Source organism: Anopheles funestus, chromosome 3RL (genome assembly GCF_943734845.2).
Source record: "Anopheles funestus chromosome 3RL, idAnoFuneDA-416_04, whole genome shotgun sequence".
Lineage (NCBI taxonomy): Eukaryota > Metazoa > Arthropoda > Insecta > Diptera > Culicidae > Anopheles > Anopheles funestus.
The window spans coordinates 50,902,310-50,919,990 of NC_064599.1; the positions used below are offsets into that span (position 1 = coordinate 50,902,310).

General features: G+C 42.3%; 6 protein-coding genes across 8 annotated transcripts; 4 read left to right on the forward strand and 2 right to left on the reverse strand.

Annotated features, from left to right (window-relative positions):
* Positions 1–27: 27 nt before the first annotated feature.
* LOC125769605 (RNA cytidine acetyltransferase) lies at positions 28–3,597 on the reverse strand. The gene is made up of 6 exons (XM_049438372.1): positions 3,302–3,597; positions 2,134–3,232; positions 1,536–2,057; positions 959–1,475; positions 344–899; positions 28–271 (listed from the first exon to the last, which is right to left on the reverse strand). The coding sequence occupies exons 1-6, from the start codon at positions 3,502–3,504 to the stop codon at positions 142–144; spliced, it is 3,027 nt and encodes a 1,008-aa protein (XP_049294329.1). The 5' UTR covers positions 3,505–3,597; the 3' UTR covers positions 28–141.
* A 71-nt stretch (positions 3,598–3,668) lies between these two features.
* On the forward strand, positions 3,669–5,865 carry LOC125769623 (asparagine synthetase domain-containing protein CG17486). Of its 2 annotated transcripts, none has more exons than XM_049438419.1 (6): positions 3,669–3,801; positions 3,860–4,268; positions 4,332–4,534; positions 4,605–5,026; positions 5,099–5,279; positions 5,344–5,865. In XM_049438419.1, exons 1-6 carry the CDS (start codon positions 3,742–3,744, stop codon positions 5,815–5,817), a joined length of 1,749 nt encoding a protein of 582 aa, XP_049294376.1. In that variant the 5' UTR covers positions 3,669–3,741; the 3' UTR covers positions 5,818–5,865. The 2 variants fall into 2 exon arrangements, with proteins under 2 accessions (XP_049294376.1, XP_049294377.1); XM_049438420.1 differs by having other exon boundaries at positions 3,725–3,801; positions 3,864–4,268.
* Positions 5,866–6,052: 187 nt separating this feature from the next.
* On the forward strand, positions 6,053–7,724 carry LOC125769638 (transcription initiation factor TFIID subunit 7). Its single transcript, XM_049438441.1, has 4 exons — positions 6,053–6,222; positions 6,286–6,501; positions 6,572–7,507; positions 7,570–7,724. The coding sequence occupies exons 1-4, from the start codon at positions 6,139–6,141 to the stop codon at positions 7,609–7,611; spliced, it is 1,278 nt and encodes a 425-aa protein (XP_049294398.1). The 5' UTR covers positions 6,053–6,138; the 3' UTR covers positions 7,612–7,724.
* On the reverse strand, positions 7,709–12,340 carry LOC125769660 (partitioning defective 6 homolog beta). The gene is made up of 5 exons (XM_049438468.1): positions 11,618–12,340; positions 11,277–11,502; positions 10,414–10,541; positions 10,249–10,346; positions 7,709–10,149 (listed from the first exon to the last, which is right to left on the reverse strand). Exons 1-5 carry the CDS (start codon positions 11,678–11,680, stop codon positions 9,720–9,722), a joined length of 945 nt encoding a protein of 314 aa, XP_049294425.1. The 5' UTR covers positions 11,681–12,340; the 3' UTR covers positions 7,709–9,719.
* A 51-nt stretch (positions 12,341–12,391) lies between these two features.
* LOC125769675 (serine/arginine-rich splicing factor 1A) lies at positions 12,392–16,085 on the forward strand. Of its 2 annotated transcripts, XM_049438483.1 has the most exons (5): positions 12,392–12,745; positions 12,819–13,188; positions 13,275–13,342; positions 13,410–13,536; positions 14,448–16,085. In XM_049438483.1, the coding sequence occupies exons 1-4, from the start codon at positions 12,579–12,581 to the stop codon at positions 13,498–13,500; spliced, it is 696 nt and encodes a 231-aa protein (XP_049294440.1). In that variant the 5' UTR covers positions 12,392–12,578; the 3' UTR covers positions 13,501–13,536; positions 14,448–16,085. The 2 variants fall into 2 exon arrangements, with proteins under 2 accessions (XP_049294440.1, XP_049294439.1); XM_049438482.1 differs by lacking the exon at positions 14,448–16,085 and having other exon boundaries at positions 13,410–14,383.
* Positions 16,086–16,202: 117 nt separating this feature from the next.
* LOC125769657 (peroxisome assembly protein 12) lies at positions 16,203–17,681 on the forward strand. Its single transcript, XM_049438465.1, has 4 exons — positions 16,203–16,398; positions 16,458–16,951; positions 17,040–17,261; positions 17,346–17,681. Exons 1-4 carry the CDS (start codon positions 16,279–16,281, stop codon positions 17,464–17,466), a joined length of 957 nt encoding a protein of 318 aa, XP_049294422.1. The 5' UTR covers positions 16,203–16,278; the 3' UTR covers positions 17,467–17,681.

The window sequence follows — 17,681 nt, forward strand, 5'->3', positions numbered from 1 at the left end:
CATGTTTTTTGAAAGCACAAAAATTAATTTAATTCGCATTATATGTTTCATATATTTTATAAATTCTTCTTCGTACCGTCAAAATACATTACGCCGTCAGAACCTTAGCGTAAAAATTATGACGACTGTTGGGTGCAAGTATTAGCCCTTGCTGTTGCGAGTCTTTTGCTTTTTGCCGAACTTTGCTTTCTTCTTTTGAAATGCGGAAACGTCACCACCGCCGGATGATATATTGGACTCATCAACACTTTCATTAAGCCGCTTCTCTCCACTGTAAATGTATGTACAAAAAACAAGATCTGTTATGATATATCATGTCTGCATTATAACGCGCAATATTTACCTTTTAATCGACACTATCGTCGATTTGGTTTTGGATAACACTTTGTTCCATTCTTCGTCCGTTCCCTTGATTGCATATTGATCAAGGTTAAGCTTTTTCAGCTTGGTCAACTCCTTCTTTTGCTGTTTCTCTAAGGTTTTCACATCTTCCTCAAACTCTTCATTAAGACTCTGCTTCAAGGGCATCAAATTGTCTCCCATATTCAACTCGCTTGGCTTTGCCATGGTGCCCTCGATCGTGTTCTCCATTGTTCGCAGCATGTAATTGGTAACCTTTTTCATGCAATCAAAAAACTTTGCCAGTACCTGATTGCTGGGCATGTTTAACTCATCCATCATCTGATCGATCGACTTATTCTGCAATCCACAGCCGAGTAGAATTGCTTTATGTAGCGTTTCGAGATGAGCTCCGGCCATCCTGTCTTGAAAGTAGAGAGACCCAAGATCGGTAGTCAAATCCCAGATGAGCTTATACTCCACTTGACTGTTGATGTACATTTCCAGTCGCTGTATATCGTGCGGAAGAAATATTTCATCGATCGTCGTTTGCGTCAATGCTGAAATAGGCAAACAACAGTTATAACATTTGTTTAAAAAGTAGCGCAGACTAACCTACGTTTGCCCTCGATCTTAACAGCCCTGTTTTCAAGCAAAGAAAGCGCCATGCTAGTGGGGAACTTTTTAAACGCCTTTCCAAGCAATTTCAGTACACGTCGACGGAAATCGTAAAAGTAATGATTTAACCATTCGTTGGTTTCGACCCGCTCATTGCTGGAGTTGATCGGACAGAGCAAGATGCACGAGTGCTCTCCGGTAAGATCATTTTCCTTCTGGCTTAGGTATACGGGAACAAACTTTTGACTCTTCCAAAAGCGTAATAATTCGCCCGTCAGACCGAACGACGCGCCAAGGTAGTCCAGCAATTCTGGTCTACGCTCTGTGAGCGATTTGAGCAGTGTTGGAATTTTCTTTCTCGGAGCAATCACCTCTTTGAGCAAATCTACGTCCTCATCATCAATTGTTTCGATACCGTTGTCGTTTCCCTGGTCGTCGTCGAATCCATCCGTTTCGATAGGGAATTTTCCTTCATAATAAAGTTTCAGCTGATTCAGTGCGCGTTTTCCATACCCCATCTGTGGAACAGTTTAAGTTAAGTCAACTTCTCCGAAAGATGGATACAACTAATAACTTACACGTTGATAGTTTGGATGCGTTGCTATGCGAACGATTCGGGCTCCGGACAATTTTGGGAACTCGTGGTCGCCAAACTGTTCCGCTATGTTCCACGGAATTAAATCGCCAGATGCTTTCATGCCACGCACAAGCGAGTTTTGCATTGTGCGGGAAGAAATTTCTCCCTCTAAACACACCTGAATCACGACCAGTATTTCTGGCAATTGATTTTTCTTTACGATCGGACCCAAAAGGCAAAACAGATGATGCGATGGAGCGTCACTCATCATCTGCAAATCATTTGGACTGTTTTTGTAGTGCGACGATACACAAATGGATACAATCCTTTGAAGAAATGTCTCTGCCGCTCGATGATAAGAAAACAGTGCGTCTCTATCCACGTAATAAAGCTGACACTCGTCCGGCGGTGGACAACCGGAATTTAAATTCTGCACAATTGTAGCGTCGAGACACAACAGTGACGTGAGCCATGATTCAACGGGATCACCGGGACTGTAACGGATCGATTCATCAAGCTTAATCTGTCGGGGAGAGAAACACAAACATATGAAAAAGATTAGAAAAACAAACAAGTGGCCAAAATACGCTAACGCTTACCGGTTGTGGTGCATTGTTTTCCTTTTGTAATTGCGATAGTAACTTCAAGCTGAGGGATCGTCCGGTTCCTTCATATCCGTTGATAGTAGAAGCCATAAACACCAGATACGAACCTATCATTGCTTTTACCATTGGCAACGGAATGGCAGCTGCTTCGTCGATGATCAACAAATCGGCGGCATTCAGAAGATGTGCATCCGTCGGGGAGATGTACTGAATCGTTTGCCGGTTGTTTCGTGTTACGTTGATGCGAATGATCGCTTTGTTGAAGTTTGGATTCGTCGAGCGTATGATTGTGTAGTCCGTGTGCTCCTGATACTCCAACACGTCAAAACCTTTGAGAATGAACTCAAAAAGTGTGATCAAATTTTCCGGCGATGGCGATGTTACGTACACATTTACGTAGCCGAACGCTATCGAGCCGGCAATTGCCAGACCCATGGCGGCAGATTTTCCACGTCCACGTCCGGCCGTCAAAGATGTTGGTGGTTTAAGTTGCTTCTCAGCAAGTGCATCGATAAACTGAGCCACGGCTTTCGCTTGGTCGTACGTTCGGCACAAACTAACCAACGGTCCCGCTGGTGGGGCATCTGCCAGACTTTCCTTTAGCTCTGCAAGCTGCTCACTATGACTGCTTTCGATCGAAGCAACATCGATCGCTTTCACGTCAGCTGTGCGCGAAGATAGTGGTAGCACGGTTAAATCGTCGTTTACCAACAAACAACGGGAACAGTCGGCTAGCGATAGAATCAAACGTTCGTTGAAGCGACACGTAACATTCTGGTGTGCTTCCGTGCGGTACCGTTTGTGCACGTCCATGCTCATAGTGTAAATCTGCTTTAGGGAGGAGATCGTTTTTAGCAGTAGAATGATCAAACCACCTCCCTCGACAGTTTCAACGGTACGCGCCAAAAGGTTAGGCGTAAGAGCTTCAAAATCTTGCAATACACACACACCATACGTTTTACCGAGAATGGTATGCGTATCCTTATAGTATCTGCCATGGATCGTAGTAGCTACCCGAAAGGCATCGAACAGATCCGACTCGTTGATGTCGATCTTACCGGCTTGTATCTTTTTCGCTCGCTTTTTACCATGGCTGAAAGAAAGTATCGTAGTGTATTATTTAGTAAGGACAAGCAACAAATATGTCATGTTTAACAATTACTTGGAAATGGCTTCATCCTTATTCTTGTAGCACCACAGCACTGTCGGTCGCGCTTTAACCGATGCCTTGGTCAGGATATCGTAAAGTATGGGCACTTGATCGCGTGCTTTATTGCCAACTATAACGAACATCGTACGGTGACCCATCTTGACACCATTTTCGATCATCACACGAATGCGGTTATCTATCTTTTTCTTCACCATTTTACTGCAAAATGTACCAAATAGTTTTAGTAATCCAATGCCCGGTTTCACGTGGGACCTCCAGAACAAAACAAATGCGGTTTTCAAAGTGACAGCTACAAGGTGCCTCGAAAAGATATTTGATGGATGCATCATCGATTGTTTTGGACTTGCACAATAAGACATTTCTAGATCGATTCGACGAATTGAAATGTGTGTAAACAATCAGGAACGTGAGGACACCACAATTTCCTAGCGATGTGTGGGATTTTTTGCTACATCTGCACTAACAATAACTCCTCTGTGGGCGAAGAAACGGTATGTTTTGTAGCTTAATGCATATTATGTTGCATTAATGACTTCAATCTACTTTCAGCTAGAATCGATCGAAAATCTCCTAAGAAATCGTGGCCCAAACTATGAGTCTACATTGGTGTATGATTCGAAGGTGCTGTTTTATGGATCGGTGCTATGGCATCAGGGAGTATCGTTATGCAAACAACCTATAGAAAGTGACCACACGGTGCTGGTATTTAATGGAGATATCTTCCAAAAGCGGGAGGATATGAACAGCAGCGACACGTTGTGGCTGTTGCGAAAAATTGAAGCATCTCGGAACGAAACTGATCTCTTCAACCTTCTCGCTTGCTTACGTGGTCCGTTTAGTGTAATTTTTCTAAGGAAGGAAGAAAATAGAATATACTTTGCCCGAGATGCCGTTGGACGAAATAGCTTGCTCATTGGAAGGAAGCACGATGGAAACATTTTCATTTCAAGCGTTGGAGGTAAAATTCCACCAGGATAATCTGTAACGGAATGATCGAACAAGCTTGTTTGTATTGATACAGGAAACGTTCCATCCAGTGTCGTCTACGAACTTCCTCCCTATGGGCTTTACTTTATCGATTTGGCTAGTGTAAATGGATCGGAATCAGTTACCTTACTGCCGTGGACGGATGATTGCAGGGAACTAGACCAGATGTTTTGCAGTTCATTAACAATTCAGACAGCGGTTAAAATTCAAACCCCAGTAGGAGGAAACATAACGCAGGTAAGTTATCCAACTGTAATGATATTGATGTCACAGTTTTTCACTAATATTTAACACATTTCTTTTGTAGTATAACTTTAATTTTCATACTCTGCTATTAAACGAAACTTCGTTGGATAGTGACATTTTTGGCTGTCTGTTTAAGCACCCAGAAATTCAAAATGTTTGCAATCAACTACTTGGTACTTTACGCAATGCAGTTGAAGAACGTATTACCAACACCACACAGTACTGCAAAATGTGTCTAGAAAAACAATCAGAATGCATCCATCCAAAGATTGGAATCTTATTTTCGGGTGGAATAGATTGTACGATTCTAGCTCTTTTGGCAGATGAATTCGTACCAACGAACTGTCCGATTGATTTAATGAATGTTGCCTTTGAAAAGGTAAGCCGTGCGAAAGTAAAGCCTACAGTAATAGAATGGAATGTGCCGGATAGAGTGACTGGGCTGGCTTCCTTGGATGAGTTGCGCCGTTTACGGCCAAATCGGTAATGATAACAACAATCGTGATTGAGTAAATTAATTACTTTTCATTATGTTTTACTTTCATGCTTCATTAGCGTGTGGAATTTTGTGGAGATAAATGTCAATCGATGCGAACTAAATGAGAAAAGAAAAATCATTTCTAATCTCGTGTTTCCTCTGCGGAATGTTTTGGACGAATCCTTGGGTGCCGCACTTTGGTTTGCATCTCGTGGAGTTGGGCAGAAAAACGGAGAAACCTACACCAGTCCCTGTCGGGTAAGTAACTCAGAAGAGACAATACTCGGGGTTTTATCTAGCTAATACGTATTTCTTTTCTCAGGTACTGTTGCTAGGTTCCGGTGCCGATGAGCTGTTTGGTGGATACACTAGACACAAAGCTGCGTTCGAAAGAAATCTTCTCGGTTACGCAGAAAAAAGTGCTACTGAGCATAGTCCTCATGCCTACCAGAAAGCGTACGAAGCACTGGAGGAAGAACTGAATTTAGATTGGAGGCGCCTGCCAAGTAGAAACTTGGCACGTGATGACAGAGTAATAAGCGACAATGGTGTAACACCTAGAACTCCTTATCTGCAAGAAGATTTCATCGCGTTGGTACGTTCCTTGAAAGCTTCCCAACGGTGCTATCATCCACTGGGACCCGGGATTGGTGACAAGCTTATGTTACGCTTATGTGCCTATAAACTCGGTTTAACGCAAGCATGTGTGCTGCGGAAACGTGCTTTACAGTTCGGTTCCAGGATAGCAGACCGAAAACAAAATGCATCCGACCGTTCAACGTACCTGGAAGATTAATTATCTTTAGCATCAGGTTAGCTCACGAATAAAAGACAGCCAAAACAATTTTTTAGACAACTTTTATCGGCAATTTATTCATGAAGAGTGGACAGACTATAAAATGCGTTACCGTCGATAAGAAAACAATTTTAATTTTTTTTTATTTTGCTTTGTCATCCACGCGGTTGTCTAAGATATTTTAATTTCAAACTAGCACAGCTCATCCTATACACCTCTTGGTAATGGTTTCACTGGAAAATAAAGCAAAAAAACATGTTTTCATTGTACATGTTTAACTTGGACACATAAGTTCATTCAGCTTGCAGCACAATATCGAACATGCCCGATAAACCCGTGAAACAAGACAGCAAGAAAGACGATGGAGCAGAGCTGGAAACGCAGATTATTATGCGAATGCCCAAGGTAGTATTTGTGCAAAAGATGCTAGAATAACATTCGTGTTTACATGAGTTTGTTTGTTCGCAGGAACCAGCCGCCGCTCTACGCGAAGCGATACAGAGCGGTGCCAACAATTTGAAGGATCGACTTTTCATTCGTTTGGAGAATGAATTACGCTATGGCGAAGTTCGGTTCGATCATTGGTTACTACATGCGAAGGTGGTTGATCTTCCTACGATAATCGAATCATTGAAAACGATCGACTCGAAGAATTTCTACAAAACCGCGGACATATGTCAGATGGTATTAGTCTTCCCGGGAAGCGGTAGAACTCCTTATCCTGAAAAGTACACCTCAATTCTTCCTCTTTTAGATGATATGCAGGGAGGAGCCCGAACAACAGTCAGCCGAAGAGGAATCGCCCAACAAAAATAAGAAAAAAGACCCAAACAAGGTGGACAAAAAATTCCTTTGGCCGCACGGAGTGACGCCGCCGTGCAAAAATATAAGGAAGCGTCGTTTTCGTAAAACGCTCAAGAAAAAATACGTCGAAGCACCGGAAATAGAGAAGGAAGTAAAACGTTTGCTGCGAGTCGACAATGAAGCGGTCAATGTAAAGTGGGAATTGATCACGGAAGATGAGGATCCGAACAAACCTTCCCCTGGGTCGGGTACAGAATCGGGCGCACCGAATAAGAGCCCTTCGAAGAACACGAAAAAGGGTGACCATAACAAAGACGTTGGAGAGCATGATATCTTTGGAGAGGAAGTGTCCGACTCTGATGAGGAAGATAATCCAATCAACAAAAACATCGACATCGATGAGAGCAGCCGGCTGTCGGCGGAAGCCGACGATAGCCGTCTGTCCGACTCCAGCTCTTACCAGGGCACACAGCAGACTGAGCGAAATCCTGCACTGGAGTTTAACAAGAGCATGTTTAGCGGTGCTGGTTCGAGCAGTGGCTACCGGGCGGCCAGAAGGCCCGAAACGGGAGTGAGCAGTGCTGGGGGATCGAAATCCATGTCATTCTTTCAGGGTGACAGTTCGCGGCTGGATTCCGATAATGATTCGTCGGACATGCCGCACGGCGGGTTCGGAAATAGTCAGAACAGTAACGCTAATAGTGCTACCGCTAGCACAAATAATAATGCACGGATTTATGAGCTGCAGCGCCAAATAAGCGATCTCAAGACGCAGCGCAATCAGAAGGAGCAGGAAATTCGCACGATCGAAAATCAAACCTTGCGTCAGCGTTTGCAAGATAAGCTGGACAGCTTGCTGATGGAGATACATGATAAGGAGAAAGAGGTACTTTGCGATAAAATGGAAGATATGAATATTTTGCTAACCTTTCCGGTTACCCTTTTTAGATACACGATCTTCAATCGGGAGAAAAATATAATCTGGACTAAAGATGTAAGTATACGACCAATATAATCTTTCCGTGCCTCTCGACATGAGCAAAAATCTGGGAGACAAGCGGTAAAAAGAAGAATAAACTATCCACAATTTTCATCCATAAAAAGTTTATAATATATTTGTTTTTTTCTTTGTAAACAGTTTTAAGACCCTAACGTTTTATCTACGATTGTGTACGGAATGTGTGTGTGTTGAAAGAACGAGAATGTTTAAGTATAATGGTCCTATGCTTATTTGCTTTTCAAACGACTCGGGACGTTTTAAGGCAATTGGGTATTTGTTTTTTTTTTCATCGATAACGTACACATGCTCAACCACGTGAGAGGAAAACCCCATGACACGGTGTAGTGGGTGCCGATCGAACATGCGTATGCTAAACTACGCCTAGTGAGTATAAGTCGCAAAAATGGTGTGATCCTTTTGTTATTAATACGGAATAGTGGTGTTTGTTTTGTGTTGCACTACCTGCTGCTGCTGCTGCTGCTATCGTTCTATCCATTTATTCTATAACTAAGCGAATAATAACAAAAAAAATACTGTGTAATAATGTTCGCACATATAAGGGCGGAGCAATACTCTGGAAATACGGATGAGCGTTGACAAAAACAAAATAAATTGCTTAGGACAGCCTAGCTGGGCGCGGAAACACTAAGCCCGGCAAACCAGATAGTGTGTCCCGTGTTCCCACAACGAGGTTTGGTAAAAATATAGTAACGGCTATACTAACTTTGCATCACGCCTTGCATGTTGTCTTTTTTTATCAGCTGCCAAAGGTTGTGAACATTTCCGTTTGTTTCGCATTTCATAAGGGTGTTGTGTTTATCCGTTGTCGGTGTACGTGACTTTTTTCTTATTTCCTTATTTCCAACTCCACTATTGTTTCTGTGTGTCTTGCGTTATCGTTATTTTCCAACGCCCTTGCTCGCTTAAAGGCTGCTATAGCGCGGTGTTTGCATAACTACACCAATGTTAAACCATGCATCGTCAAGCAGACAGTAAAGTACATTTTGCCCACATCTCTATGAACTCCTTAAATATTTGGTATTGGATAGCAGCTATCTGATGTTGTTTTGTTTTGCTAACGAAACTGATGATCTGATTCGCTAGCACTTTTAGCTGCGGCTCGTTAAGGAGCACAAGATTCACATTAAGAACAAGAAAAACTACCATCCTGAATATTACGCTTTGTTGCTTTTGCGCGAATCATCAAAGAACGAGAAACTGCCACTGCCATTCTTACCGGTTGTTTTATCCCCAATTTACAACAATTATACTGTTTCCGTTTATATAAGTACTGTTTGTTAGGGTTTTAATGTATATTGAAGTACTTCAGTTGACTTAAAGCAATATTGCTTTTTGATTGAGTCGTAAGCTCTCTGTACACGTGCTTATTTGTTATTTCCTCTGCCGATTCGCTTAAGCAACAGTATTTGGGAAATACAAGGCTAGACAATCTCTGTCTTGTACACATGGACCGATTTTCCACCGACAATTTAGAAAGGCACGGTTTTGCATGCTATAACTTCAAATATACTGTTAAAATTTGTTTCTCTTTGCTGTTGTTTTTTTCGGCTTCTATCACAACGGATCGATGATCCACATTCGCCAGTCAGTTTAGTGAACGAGAATGGAAACCTTTCAAATGTTTTTTTTTTGCTTCTTGCATGTAGATATAAAGTTGCATGCTTGTTTAAGATCATAAATTGGAATGCTGTTGCTTTTGTTCCGTATTTGTTTTTTGTTGTTGTTGCATTAACGTAACGGTTTTAATTAAGTAACGAACGCTTCTTCCAAACTTGTATACGTTCCATAAAACTCCTATAAAAGGAATTGACTTTAACATCGGATGACAACTGCCAGGCACTTTCTGTAGTTTCCATTCGCTAAAAACGCAGTGTAGCTCGTATCTGTACACACAAACTTCGACAAATGTAGTTATTACGAATAGATAGAAACAATCCGCCTTCCCTTTGTGTGTGTGTGTGGGTGTTTTTAAAAACGTTCCGCCCACTTGTAATATTCTACTCGTGGAATGCCAGATTTGGAGAGGACGCACCAAAACAAACAGTTTGTAAATGTTATCGTAGATAAACAACTGAGCCTACAAATGCAGCACACCATCCTTTTGGGAGATGAGATTGCTCTCCTCAAGCGTGACCGCCTCGATAAGGTCCACTACCTCATCCTGATCGTCCTGATCGTTTTCGTCCGAACCCGTCGTATGGTGCGATTGGTGCGATCCACCGGAAAGTTGACTATTGCGCGAGAATGATCCGCGCCGGGGCGGTGCAAGGGTTCGCTGGTTGGCAGGTTTTACCGTGATGATAAGATTAGAGCTGTTGGCCACCATCATGTCCGTCACTTGATCCAACGTTTTGCCTAGCACCTCTATACCGTTTACCTCCAGCACCTCATCGTTCACCGCTAGCAGGCCGGTACTTTCGGCTAATCCCCCAGGCACGAGTCGGGAAATGAAGATTCCGGGCAGCTTTTCTAGTCCATTAGCGGTAACCCGCACAGATGTACCATCACTAACGTGGGCGAACAGAATCAATAATAATCAAAAAGAAATGCAATTATTTTAACGCACTAAAACATTCTACAGTAAGTGAGAGGAAATCGACTATTACCGAATGTAGAATCCCAAAGGTTTTTCACTACCATGCTTCAGCAAACGTACTCGTCGGCATGTTTCGGGGACAATATCAACGTCGATGATAGCGGATACCTAATAGATAAACCGTTAGCTTATGGTCAACACAGAGGGAAAAGGGGAAAAGTTTGCGTATACATACCTGTCGAAAATCGTGCGGATTGGATATTGCCAAACCTTTCGGTTTCACCGGTGTTTGTCCAAGAATGCTGCTGATGAGATTTCTGGGTCGAATCGTACCGTATCCCGTTCGCTCCTCAATACTGTCACCTGTTTAATTAAAATTAACATTACAATTTGTCAAGTTTTTTGGCAATGGTTTTCTTTGCATTTTTTGTAAAGACAATTATGTTGTAAATAGTCGGTATGGATTCTGTTTTACAAAACTATAAAAGTGAACATATGAATGATCTACTGTATCCCAGCGTATGATCAGGACATTAACACGGTTCCGGAACAATTATGTGGATTGTAACTCCACGCGAAGTCGGAAGCGAAAGAGGCAAAATTAATTGAGTAAAATAATAGCGGGATCAATCGAGAGCTGACTGATCCAAACCGATGCACAAGGGAGCATTTGTTTTTTTTTTTTTTTTGTGCACGAATCATTTCGATTTACGATCGCAACCTGACCTCGATCGATAGCGAGCTCGTCGATGTGGTTGTGTGGGCAGATGGTATACACAGTGTATCGTGCGATACTGATAATCATTCCAACTTGCACTCCCTCCTCCTTGAATTCAATCAATCAACCAGCTTCATTATCCACTATATGCTAACGCTAACGGTGCACTTGCCGTAAGCGGAATAGCCATACGCATACCCGCCCGAATGATGGTATGAATCATTCGGGACGCTGTTGCGCTGCTACCCATCGTTAGAAGGGCGTTCTTATCCGCCAAGTGTACCAAGTGACATTTGCTAGGGTTGCAATTGTACGTCGATAGCAGCATTGAAGTGGAATTCATTTTCTTCCGGTCGGCTTCACCCACTCCTTCCCATTACCTTTCTTCTGTATGATTACGCGTAGCAGGGGTCGCGCCGTCGTCAGAGCCCTTCCAAAGTTGTCATCATTGTTGATCGGTAGCAAATCGTTATCCCGCGGATCGATGTAGGAAACCAGAAGCTGGGAGCGGTCGAGCTTATGTAGCCGTTCGATTAACGACTGGAACTCTTCAAAGGAATGTTGTTCGGATCGTTTTACGGACCATCGCCGGAATTCAGCATCGAACTGAGAATTAGTTTAGGAAGAAGCGGGTGTAATGTAAAATCATGACATACATGATGGTCGCGCTGGGAACAATTATAAGCGAGGAAAGCAGGTCCATTTTTGCTACTCGTTTTACCTTTGATTTGATTTCTACACGATCGCTGTCGATTTTCGGATGAGCTGTTTTGCTTTTCGACATTCTTCACTTATTTACAATCATTTAAAGAGGAAAATGAATAATTTAAAAACTTTACACTATCACACAACGGACAAAGAGTTGCTGAGCGATGGGGGACGGGGGGGGGGGGGGGGGACGAACAGCAAAGAATACTATATTGAGCACCGCACTTTTTCCCTCGGGTTACGATCATGAATTTCGATTTCTACTGCGATATGAACTTGGCCATTGGAAAATTTCACTCTGTACACTTCGATTTGGCTACGGTTGTTGGTCGAAAACGGTGGCAGGCAAAATCACGCAAAAAACGCCATCCGGATCAAAACCGTACAGATATCACGAGACACAACTTACACGATGGTGAAACTTATGCAAAGCAGATTGCGGGTCAGATTTTCCTGGCCTTTTTTTTTCTTTCCCGTTGCTAAACACGGTGCCACACGATAATGGGAACAGAGTGAAGTTAGTCACAATCGCCGGGGGAACACTTTCGCATCTCGGGCGCATCGAGCGCACACAAAACTAGACATATATTATCACAGTATCACTTCGCCAGACAGGCGGACACTCGGATGGAAACGGTTTAAGCACGTTCGTAAGCGGAGCAGCAAAAAATAATAAACGAAAAACAAGTTTTTCACCGAGAGAAAACACAAACGCGCTACTGCTGCTTCATTACACGGTCCGCCGTCGCTTTTTTCTCTTCGATCTAGCAAACGGGACCACGGAAAAGTCATACTTTTAACGAAAATGTCAAAAGCGCCCATTTTTTTTTTCTTGACGAATGTGTCATCCATCTTCTTTTAACGAAGAGAATGTCAAAGCAAGCCGATACCGTGAAGCGTTCTTTGTGAAAACAGAATATCGTGTGCATTGCATCTTTTTGTGGTAATAAAGCGAAAGATTGTAACCAGTGAAAATGTCTCATGGACGCAACGAGTGTCGAATCTACGTCGGTAACCTGCCACCAGACATCCGGACCAAGGATATACAGGATCTTTTCCACAAGTTCGGCAAAGTGACGTTCGTGGATCTGAAAAATCGCCGCGGGCCGCCATTTGCTTTTGTAGAATTCGAGGATGCACGGTAAAGATTCCCTAAATACGAACATGCACTTGTAACGAAAGGAAAAATCGTTTGGTGGCTTGGTACTTTGCAGCGATGCTGACGACGCTGTTAAGGCTCGCGATGGATACGACTACGACGGATATCGACTGCGAGTCGAGTTCCCACGGGGCGGTGGTCCCGGGAGTTACCGAGGCAGTCGCCAAGGGAACAGTGACCGCAGCAGTAGAGGCGATCGTGGAAACCGTGGGCCACCGGCACGCCGCTCTCAGTTTCGGGTAATGGTAACTGGATTACCATCGTCCGGATCGTGGCAAGATCTGAAGGATCACATGCGCGAAGCAGGCGATGTATGCTTTGCGGATGTTTATAAAGACGGTACGGGTGTGGTGGAGTTTCTGCGACATGAAGACATGAAATACGCTATAAAAAAGCTTGACGATTCCCGCTTTCGCTCACATGAGGTAAAATATTGTTTCGATGTAAAAATTTTAGTTGGCATGTGGACAGTATCAAAGACAACATTGTTCTTCTAAACTCTTTACTGTAGGGTGAAGTTGCTTACATTCATGTACGGGAAGATTCTGGAAATGACGAAAAGCGTGAATATAGGGACAGGTACTTGCTCACAAACTCGACAATTACTTGTCGAACGCTTTTATTGTATCATTTCTTTCTGCTGCAGATCGTATTCGCCACGCCGCCGAAGGGGAACACCGACCTATTCACCAGTAAAGCGGAGCTTTTCGCGATCACGTTCCCGTTCCTACAATTGAGCCGGTGGAGAGAGCTGTCCGCCCAAGAAGACTAAAGTAATTAATTCGCTAAATCTTCTTTCTTCAGTTTTACACAAATGAACACACAAACGCCTTGACTACAGTCTCCGGCAGAAAAGCAATTGGCCATTTTTGCTTGATTTTAGTTAAAATATTAATTTTTTTTTTCGCTGTTTTTAAAGATGCCTCCGAATTAATCGGAAGTCTTCATCTTAAATCTTCTATCCCTAACGATTGCTTTCACAATCAATAGTGTAAGAATAATTTGTCTAAAACAATATGGCAGCAGTTGAGCATACATCCTGGTATTGTTTAGTAATAGAAGCTAAGAAGAATTTAGTTGCACCTGTAACCCACACAGAACCACAAGAAGCAATTCAATAGACTTTAAAAAAAAGTAGGACGCATGGCAGGAAGTGTAAAACAACATTCCTTAAAACAAGGAAACTGAGCTCTGCCTAGAAACATAAGCAAACATTTTACTATATAATCAGGGACGATCGAAAAGACGGTAGCAGCAGATGCAATTGAGAATGTGCTTCATCTAAAAGGCAAAATTGTGCGTATATATATATGAGATTGTGTGTATATCGGTAGAACTGTTTAGTGCATGCAATAACGACCTAATTTTATCGTGACTAGTTAAATTGCCGTGCCACCACTGCACATCCAGCATACTTATCCAGCATTCAAAAGAACATCACCCACCGTATTACGATAATAAGGGTGATGGTCAAAGGACTATATCCAATCTTACTCTACAGAATAGCGTATGGCGAAAGAGACAGTCGCAAGAAATGGGGTAAACGCCCGGTATACCAGACGGTGGCTTTGATCATATTTCCATTGAATAACGAAATCGATAAATATTCAATTAAGAAGATTCATTAGCTTCATTTGTTAACAGAGTGAAACTTAACATGATATTTTATTCTTTTTTCTGACAGGGTCTTAGAGGATTGATAGAATGTGATAAATTTGAAAAGAGCGCAGCAAAGGATAATAATGTACAGTGTGGAATTGTGCGCGCTATCTCATCGATAACGACGGGAGTCACATCGATTAGTGCCGCGGTCTGATCATTGTGCACCTATTCACACAGGTCTCCTTCGGGATGTGGATGCACGTGGTTCGAATGCAAAAAGAAGGGACCTTATGACCTGATTTATTGAAGGAAATAGTGTTTTCCTAGCTTCAGGATGCGAAGAATTTTAATCATTTGGAATCCATTCTTCGGCATTGTCCAGTACAATTGCAACTGGTCATGCGTGCTCATACACACCATATTTTATTGATTGATGATAGGCAAATGTTCCCATCGGTATAGACTTATTGCCGATAGCATAGCATACCAAGGAACAAAACGGGCACCTGTCCACGAATTTAGGTTGCACAGGTTGCAACACAGATGTTGGCAATTGTTCCGTAGAATTCTTTTTGACATTTTGGGCACGATATATTTTAATATCGCGAGCTTGCTTTAGAGGCAAGTAAGAGGAAATTGCATCGATAATGTAATGTATATACACGATGAGATAATGGATTGTTGGTGGATTCAGGACATCGAGGGACTGGATATGCACAGGAAGGAATGGAAGCGTATATTTGAAAACACAGGAATGAACGTGGAGGCTGGATTTGGAATTAATTTTGCACTGTGATTTGGATTGATTGGATTCTCGTGGATCGCCGTTGGAGAAAGGAGATCTCAAGGATGTGGCTGTATATTGGTTCTGGAATAATTGTGCACTGCTGCATCATTCTCATCATCCATACCGCCCTGGGCAATCTGTTTACCCATCGCTGGACGACGAGGGATGTGGATAATAGGATTGATCACAATATTCCGGATCGTCGTATCCAAGTTTCGGCAGGTACCGTTTGTATCTGTAACGAGTGGAATGACATTTATCCTTGGACGCATCTGCTGCGCTTGTGCCAACATTAAAAGCGGGGAAAGGCATTTGGATTATCCTTGTCCGAGGTTGGATCGACGTTGGAAATGGAATGTGCAATCATTCGGTAAACACAAAAAGTTTTTTTTTCTTTCAATTAACACGTTTTACCTTCCTGTAGCATTTAACCATATTTCATAACTGTTTCTATGTTAAACCCTCTGGAATATCTTTCGCTGTATACTTCCTTATTCACAGCTTAGTACCAGAGGATTTAGACGGGATAAATGATCTTTCCATCTTTCTGTTCGTCTTCTTTCAAAATGTACAGACGGTTTCGTTCTCCCATGTCCATCATGTTTGATGATTTAGATAATCAATTTCCACAATATTAATACTCTTTTCCATTTGCTCATTTAACGATTGAAACGGGAGCGTACGGAAATAATACAACGTTTTAACAGGATACACATTTGGGACGTTTTGACGGTAAGATTTTGTTTGTGGATATAATTTCGAACTGGAAATGGAATGGTGGTGCAGATGGGACCGGCAACCGGTGAATGGAAAGTCGTAACAAATGTCTCAATCGTAAGTAAACGCACGCGTGCTGAAGTGTACACCCCTAGCAAAACGGTCAACTGTACTCTGGATGGTTAGGCGCTAAAGTTTATATACAAAATATTAAAGGCAATAGTATGGACAATGCAATTTGGGTGCTGGTTAAGTCAATAAAATAGCGCAAGAGTATGATTTTAACAAACAAAAAATGTGGTTTAGAAATTTATTTAACATAGTGAGAAAGGGTTGACTGAGAAAAAAAATCCTGTCGCAGATCAGGTTGACAGCTGATTGCAACGCCGATAAACATAAACATTCAGCAATGGCAGCGAGAGGTGCACACATAACAGCGAATGTGGAAGTTAAACCATCTTTGTTTGAGGTTTTAGCGGCAGATTCGTTAAATGTTACCTTCTATCCTGCAATAAAACGCGTGGTCGATGTAGGTAAACCCAAATCGTGCTTTATTATGTCGTAAAGTCTAATCCGCACTTGTATTAGTTTTTAGCAACAGCAAAACCTGCCGTCTTCGGAGGATTGGTTCGGTATTATGACGAATTCTATTTGATCTTCAACAGTCTCGTCCAAGGGTACTATATGAAAAACTATGGAGGATCGCTAGCAGAAATATTTTACGGACTTACAAGAACATCGCTGCGAAGTAAAACATTCACCACGAAAGATCGCAATTGGTCGTTCGTCGTACTAGTGCTGGTACCGTACGCTGTCCGCAAACTGGAAAAGGCGTGTGACCAATGGAAGGAGGATTATGAAAACGCGAAACATGTCCCGGCAAATCGTAAGCTCTTATACCGCCTGCTACCGTATGTGAAGGCGTGCTACGAAAGTGTAAAGCTTATTCATTATGTGTCGTATTTGGCCAATGTCTCTCAAACCCATGCACCTTCGTTGCGAATTTTGGGGCTTGGGTTGACTTACCTTTCTGAAGACGAGGAAAGTTGGTCATTTAGGGACATATTGCAAGGCAAAGTAAGGTAAGTAGCGAATGAGTTTGAGTTTTTGTCTCGATTATTTTATCACCCCTGAGGTTGCTAATGTAATGTTTACGCATTTTTTCTGTAGGGTTGCTACGATGCTCAGCACCGCCCTTTTGCGTTGGTTGGAATTGTCTGCATTCTTCCTACAATTCATTGAATGGTGGCAAACGGAAGCTAATATTGGAGACCTCTCGAAGCTGCCAATACCGGACGCTCCCGAGCCAGATGCAAATGCGGAAAAGTACGCTAATGTATGCCCTATTTGTCTACAAAAGCACATAATTCCAACGGCGATATCTGTTTCTGGGTAAGATCTGTTATTTGTCTAAATGCTCGCAGTAAGATGAATTTGTATTGTGCAAATTTATTGTCTTAACATTTTTGCTTTCAGATATGTGTATTGCTATCGTTGCATCGTTACCCATCTTCAATCGGAGAGCAGGTGCCCTGTCACTAAATATCCCGCTACCATCAACGATTTGATTGGAATTTTTAGCGGCGATGATGACTGATATGTTAAGCTATTTGGTTGGGTTAGTTTTAAAATATTGTACAACAAGAGGTTTGATGGGTTCATTGCAAAAGCTAATCAGCTTGAGGAACATATTTGGGCATTTATTTCAATACGCTTCACACGTAGAACGCGTATAACAAGTTTCAAGTTGTTATTAATAGAATAATAAATAAAAAATTAAACCTATACAATAAGTACAATGGTGAAAAGAAA

Coding starts and splice junctions, on each gene's coding strand:
- LOC125769605 (XM_049438372.1), bottom strand. CDS start 3,504: ATGGTGAAGAAAAAGATAGATAACCGCATTCGTGTGATGATCGAAAAT. Junction 3,233..3,301: donor AAGGATGAAGCCATTTCCAA/GTAATTGTTAAA, acceptor ACTTTCTTTCAG/CCATGGTAAAAAGCGAGCGA. Junction 2,058..2,133: donor AAAACAATGCACCACAACCG/GTAAGCGTTAGC, acceptor TCTCCCCGACAG/ATTAAGCTTGATGAATCGAT.
- LOC125769623 (XM_049438419.1), top strand. CDS start 3,742: ATGTGTGGGATTTTTTGCTACATCTGCACTAACAATAACTCCTCTGTG. Junction 4,535..4,604: donor TAGGAGGAAACATAACGCAG/GTAAGTTATCCA, acceptor TTTCTTTTGTAG/TATAACTTTAATTTTCATAC. Junction 5,027..5,098: donor CGCCGTTTACGGCCAAATCG/GTAATGATAACA, acceptor ATGCTTCATTAG/CGTGTGGAATTTTGTGGAGA.
- LOC125769638 (XM_049438441.1), top strand. CDS start 6,139: ATGCCCGATAAACCCGTGAAACAAGACAGCAAGAAAGACGATGGAGCA. Junction 6,223..6,285: donor TTATTATGCGAATGCCCAAG/GTAGTATTTGTG, acceptor GTTTGTTCGCAG/GAACCAGCCGCCGCTCTACG. Junction 7,508..7,569: donor TACATGATAAGGAGAAAGAG/GTACTTTGCGAT, acceptor TACCCTTTTTAG/ATACACGATCTTCAATCGGG.
- LOC125769660 (XM_049438468.1), bottom strand. CDS start 11,680: ATGTCGAAAAGCAAAACAGCTCATCCGAAAATCGACAGCGATCGTGTA. Junction 10,347..10,413: donor ATCCGCACGATTTTCGACAG/GTATGTATACGC, acceptor TTTATCTATTAG/GTATCCGCTATCATCGACGT. Junction 10,150..10,248: donor CCTTTGGGATTCTACATTCG/GTAATAGTCGAT, acceptor CGCCCACGTTAG/TGATGGTACATCTGTGCGGG.
- LOC125769675 (XM_049438483.1), top strand. CDS start 12,579: ATGTCTCATGGACGCAACGAGTGTCGAATCTACGTCGGTAACCTGCCA. Junction 12,746..12,818: donor GTAGAATTCGAGGATGCACG/GTAAAGATTCCC, acceptor GGTACTTTGCAG/CGATGCTGACGACGCTGTTA. Junction 13,189..13,274: donor CCCGCTTTCGCTCACATGAG/GTAAAATATTGT, acceptor TCTTTACTGTAG/GGTGAAGTTGCTTACATTCA.
- LOC125769657 (XM_049438465.1), top strand. CDS start 16,279: ATGGCAGCGAGAGGTGCACACATAACAGCGAATGTGGAAGTTAAACCA. Junction 16,399..16,457: donor CAATAAAACGCGTGGTCGAT/GTAGGTAAACCC, acceptor CACTTGTATTAG/TTTTTAGCAACAGCAAAACC. Junction 17,262..17,345: donor ACGGCGATATCTGTTTCTGG/GTAAGATCTGTT, acceptor TTTTGCTTTCAG/ATATGTGTATTGCTATCGTT.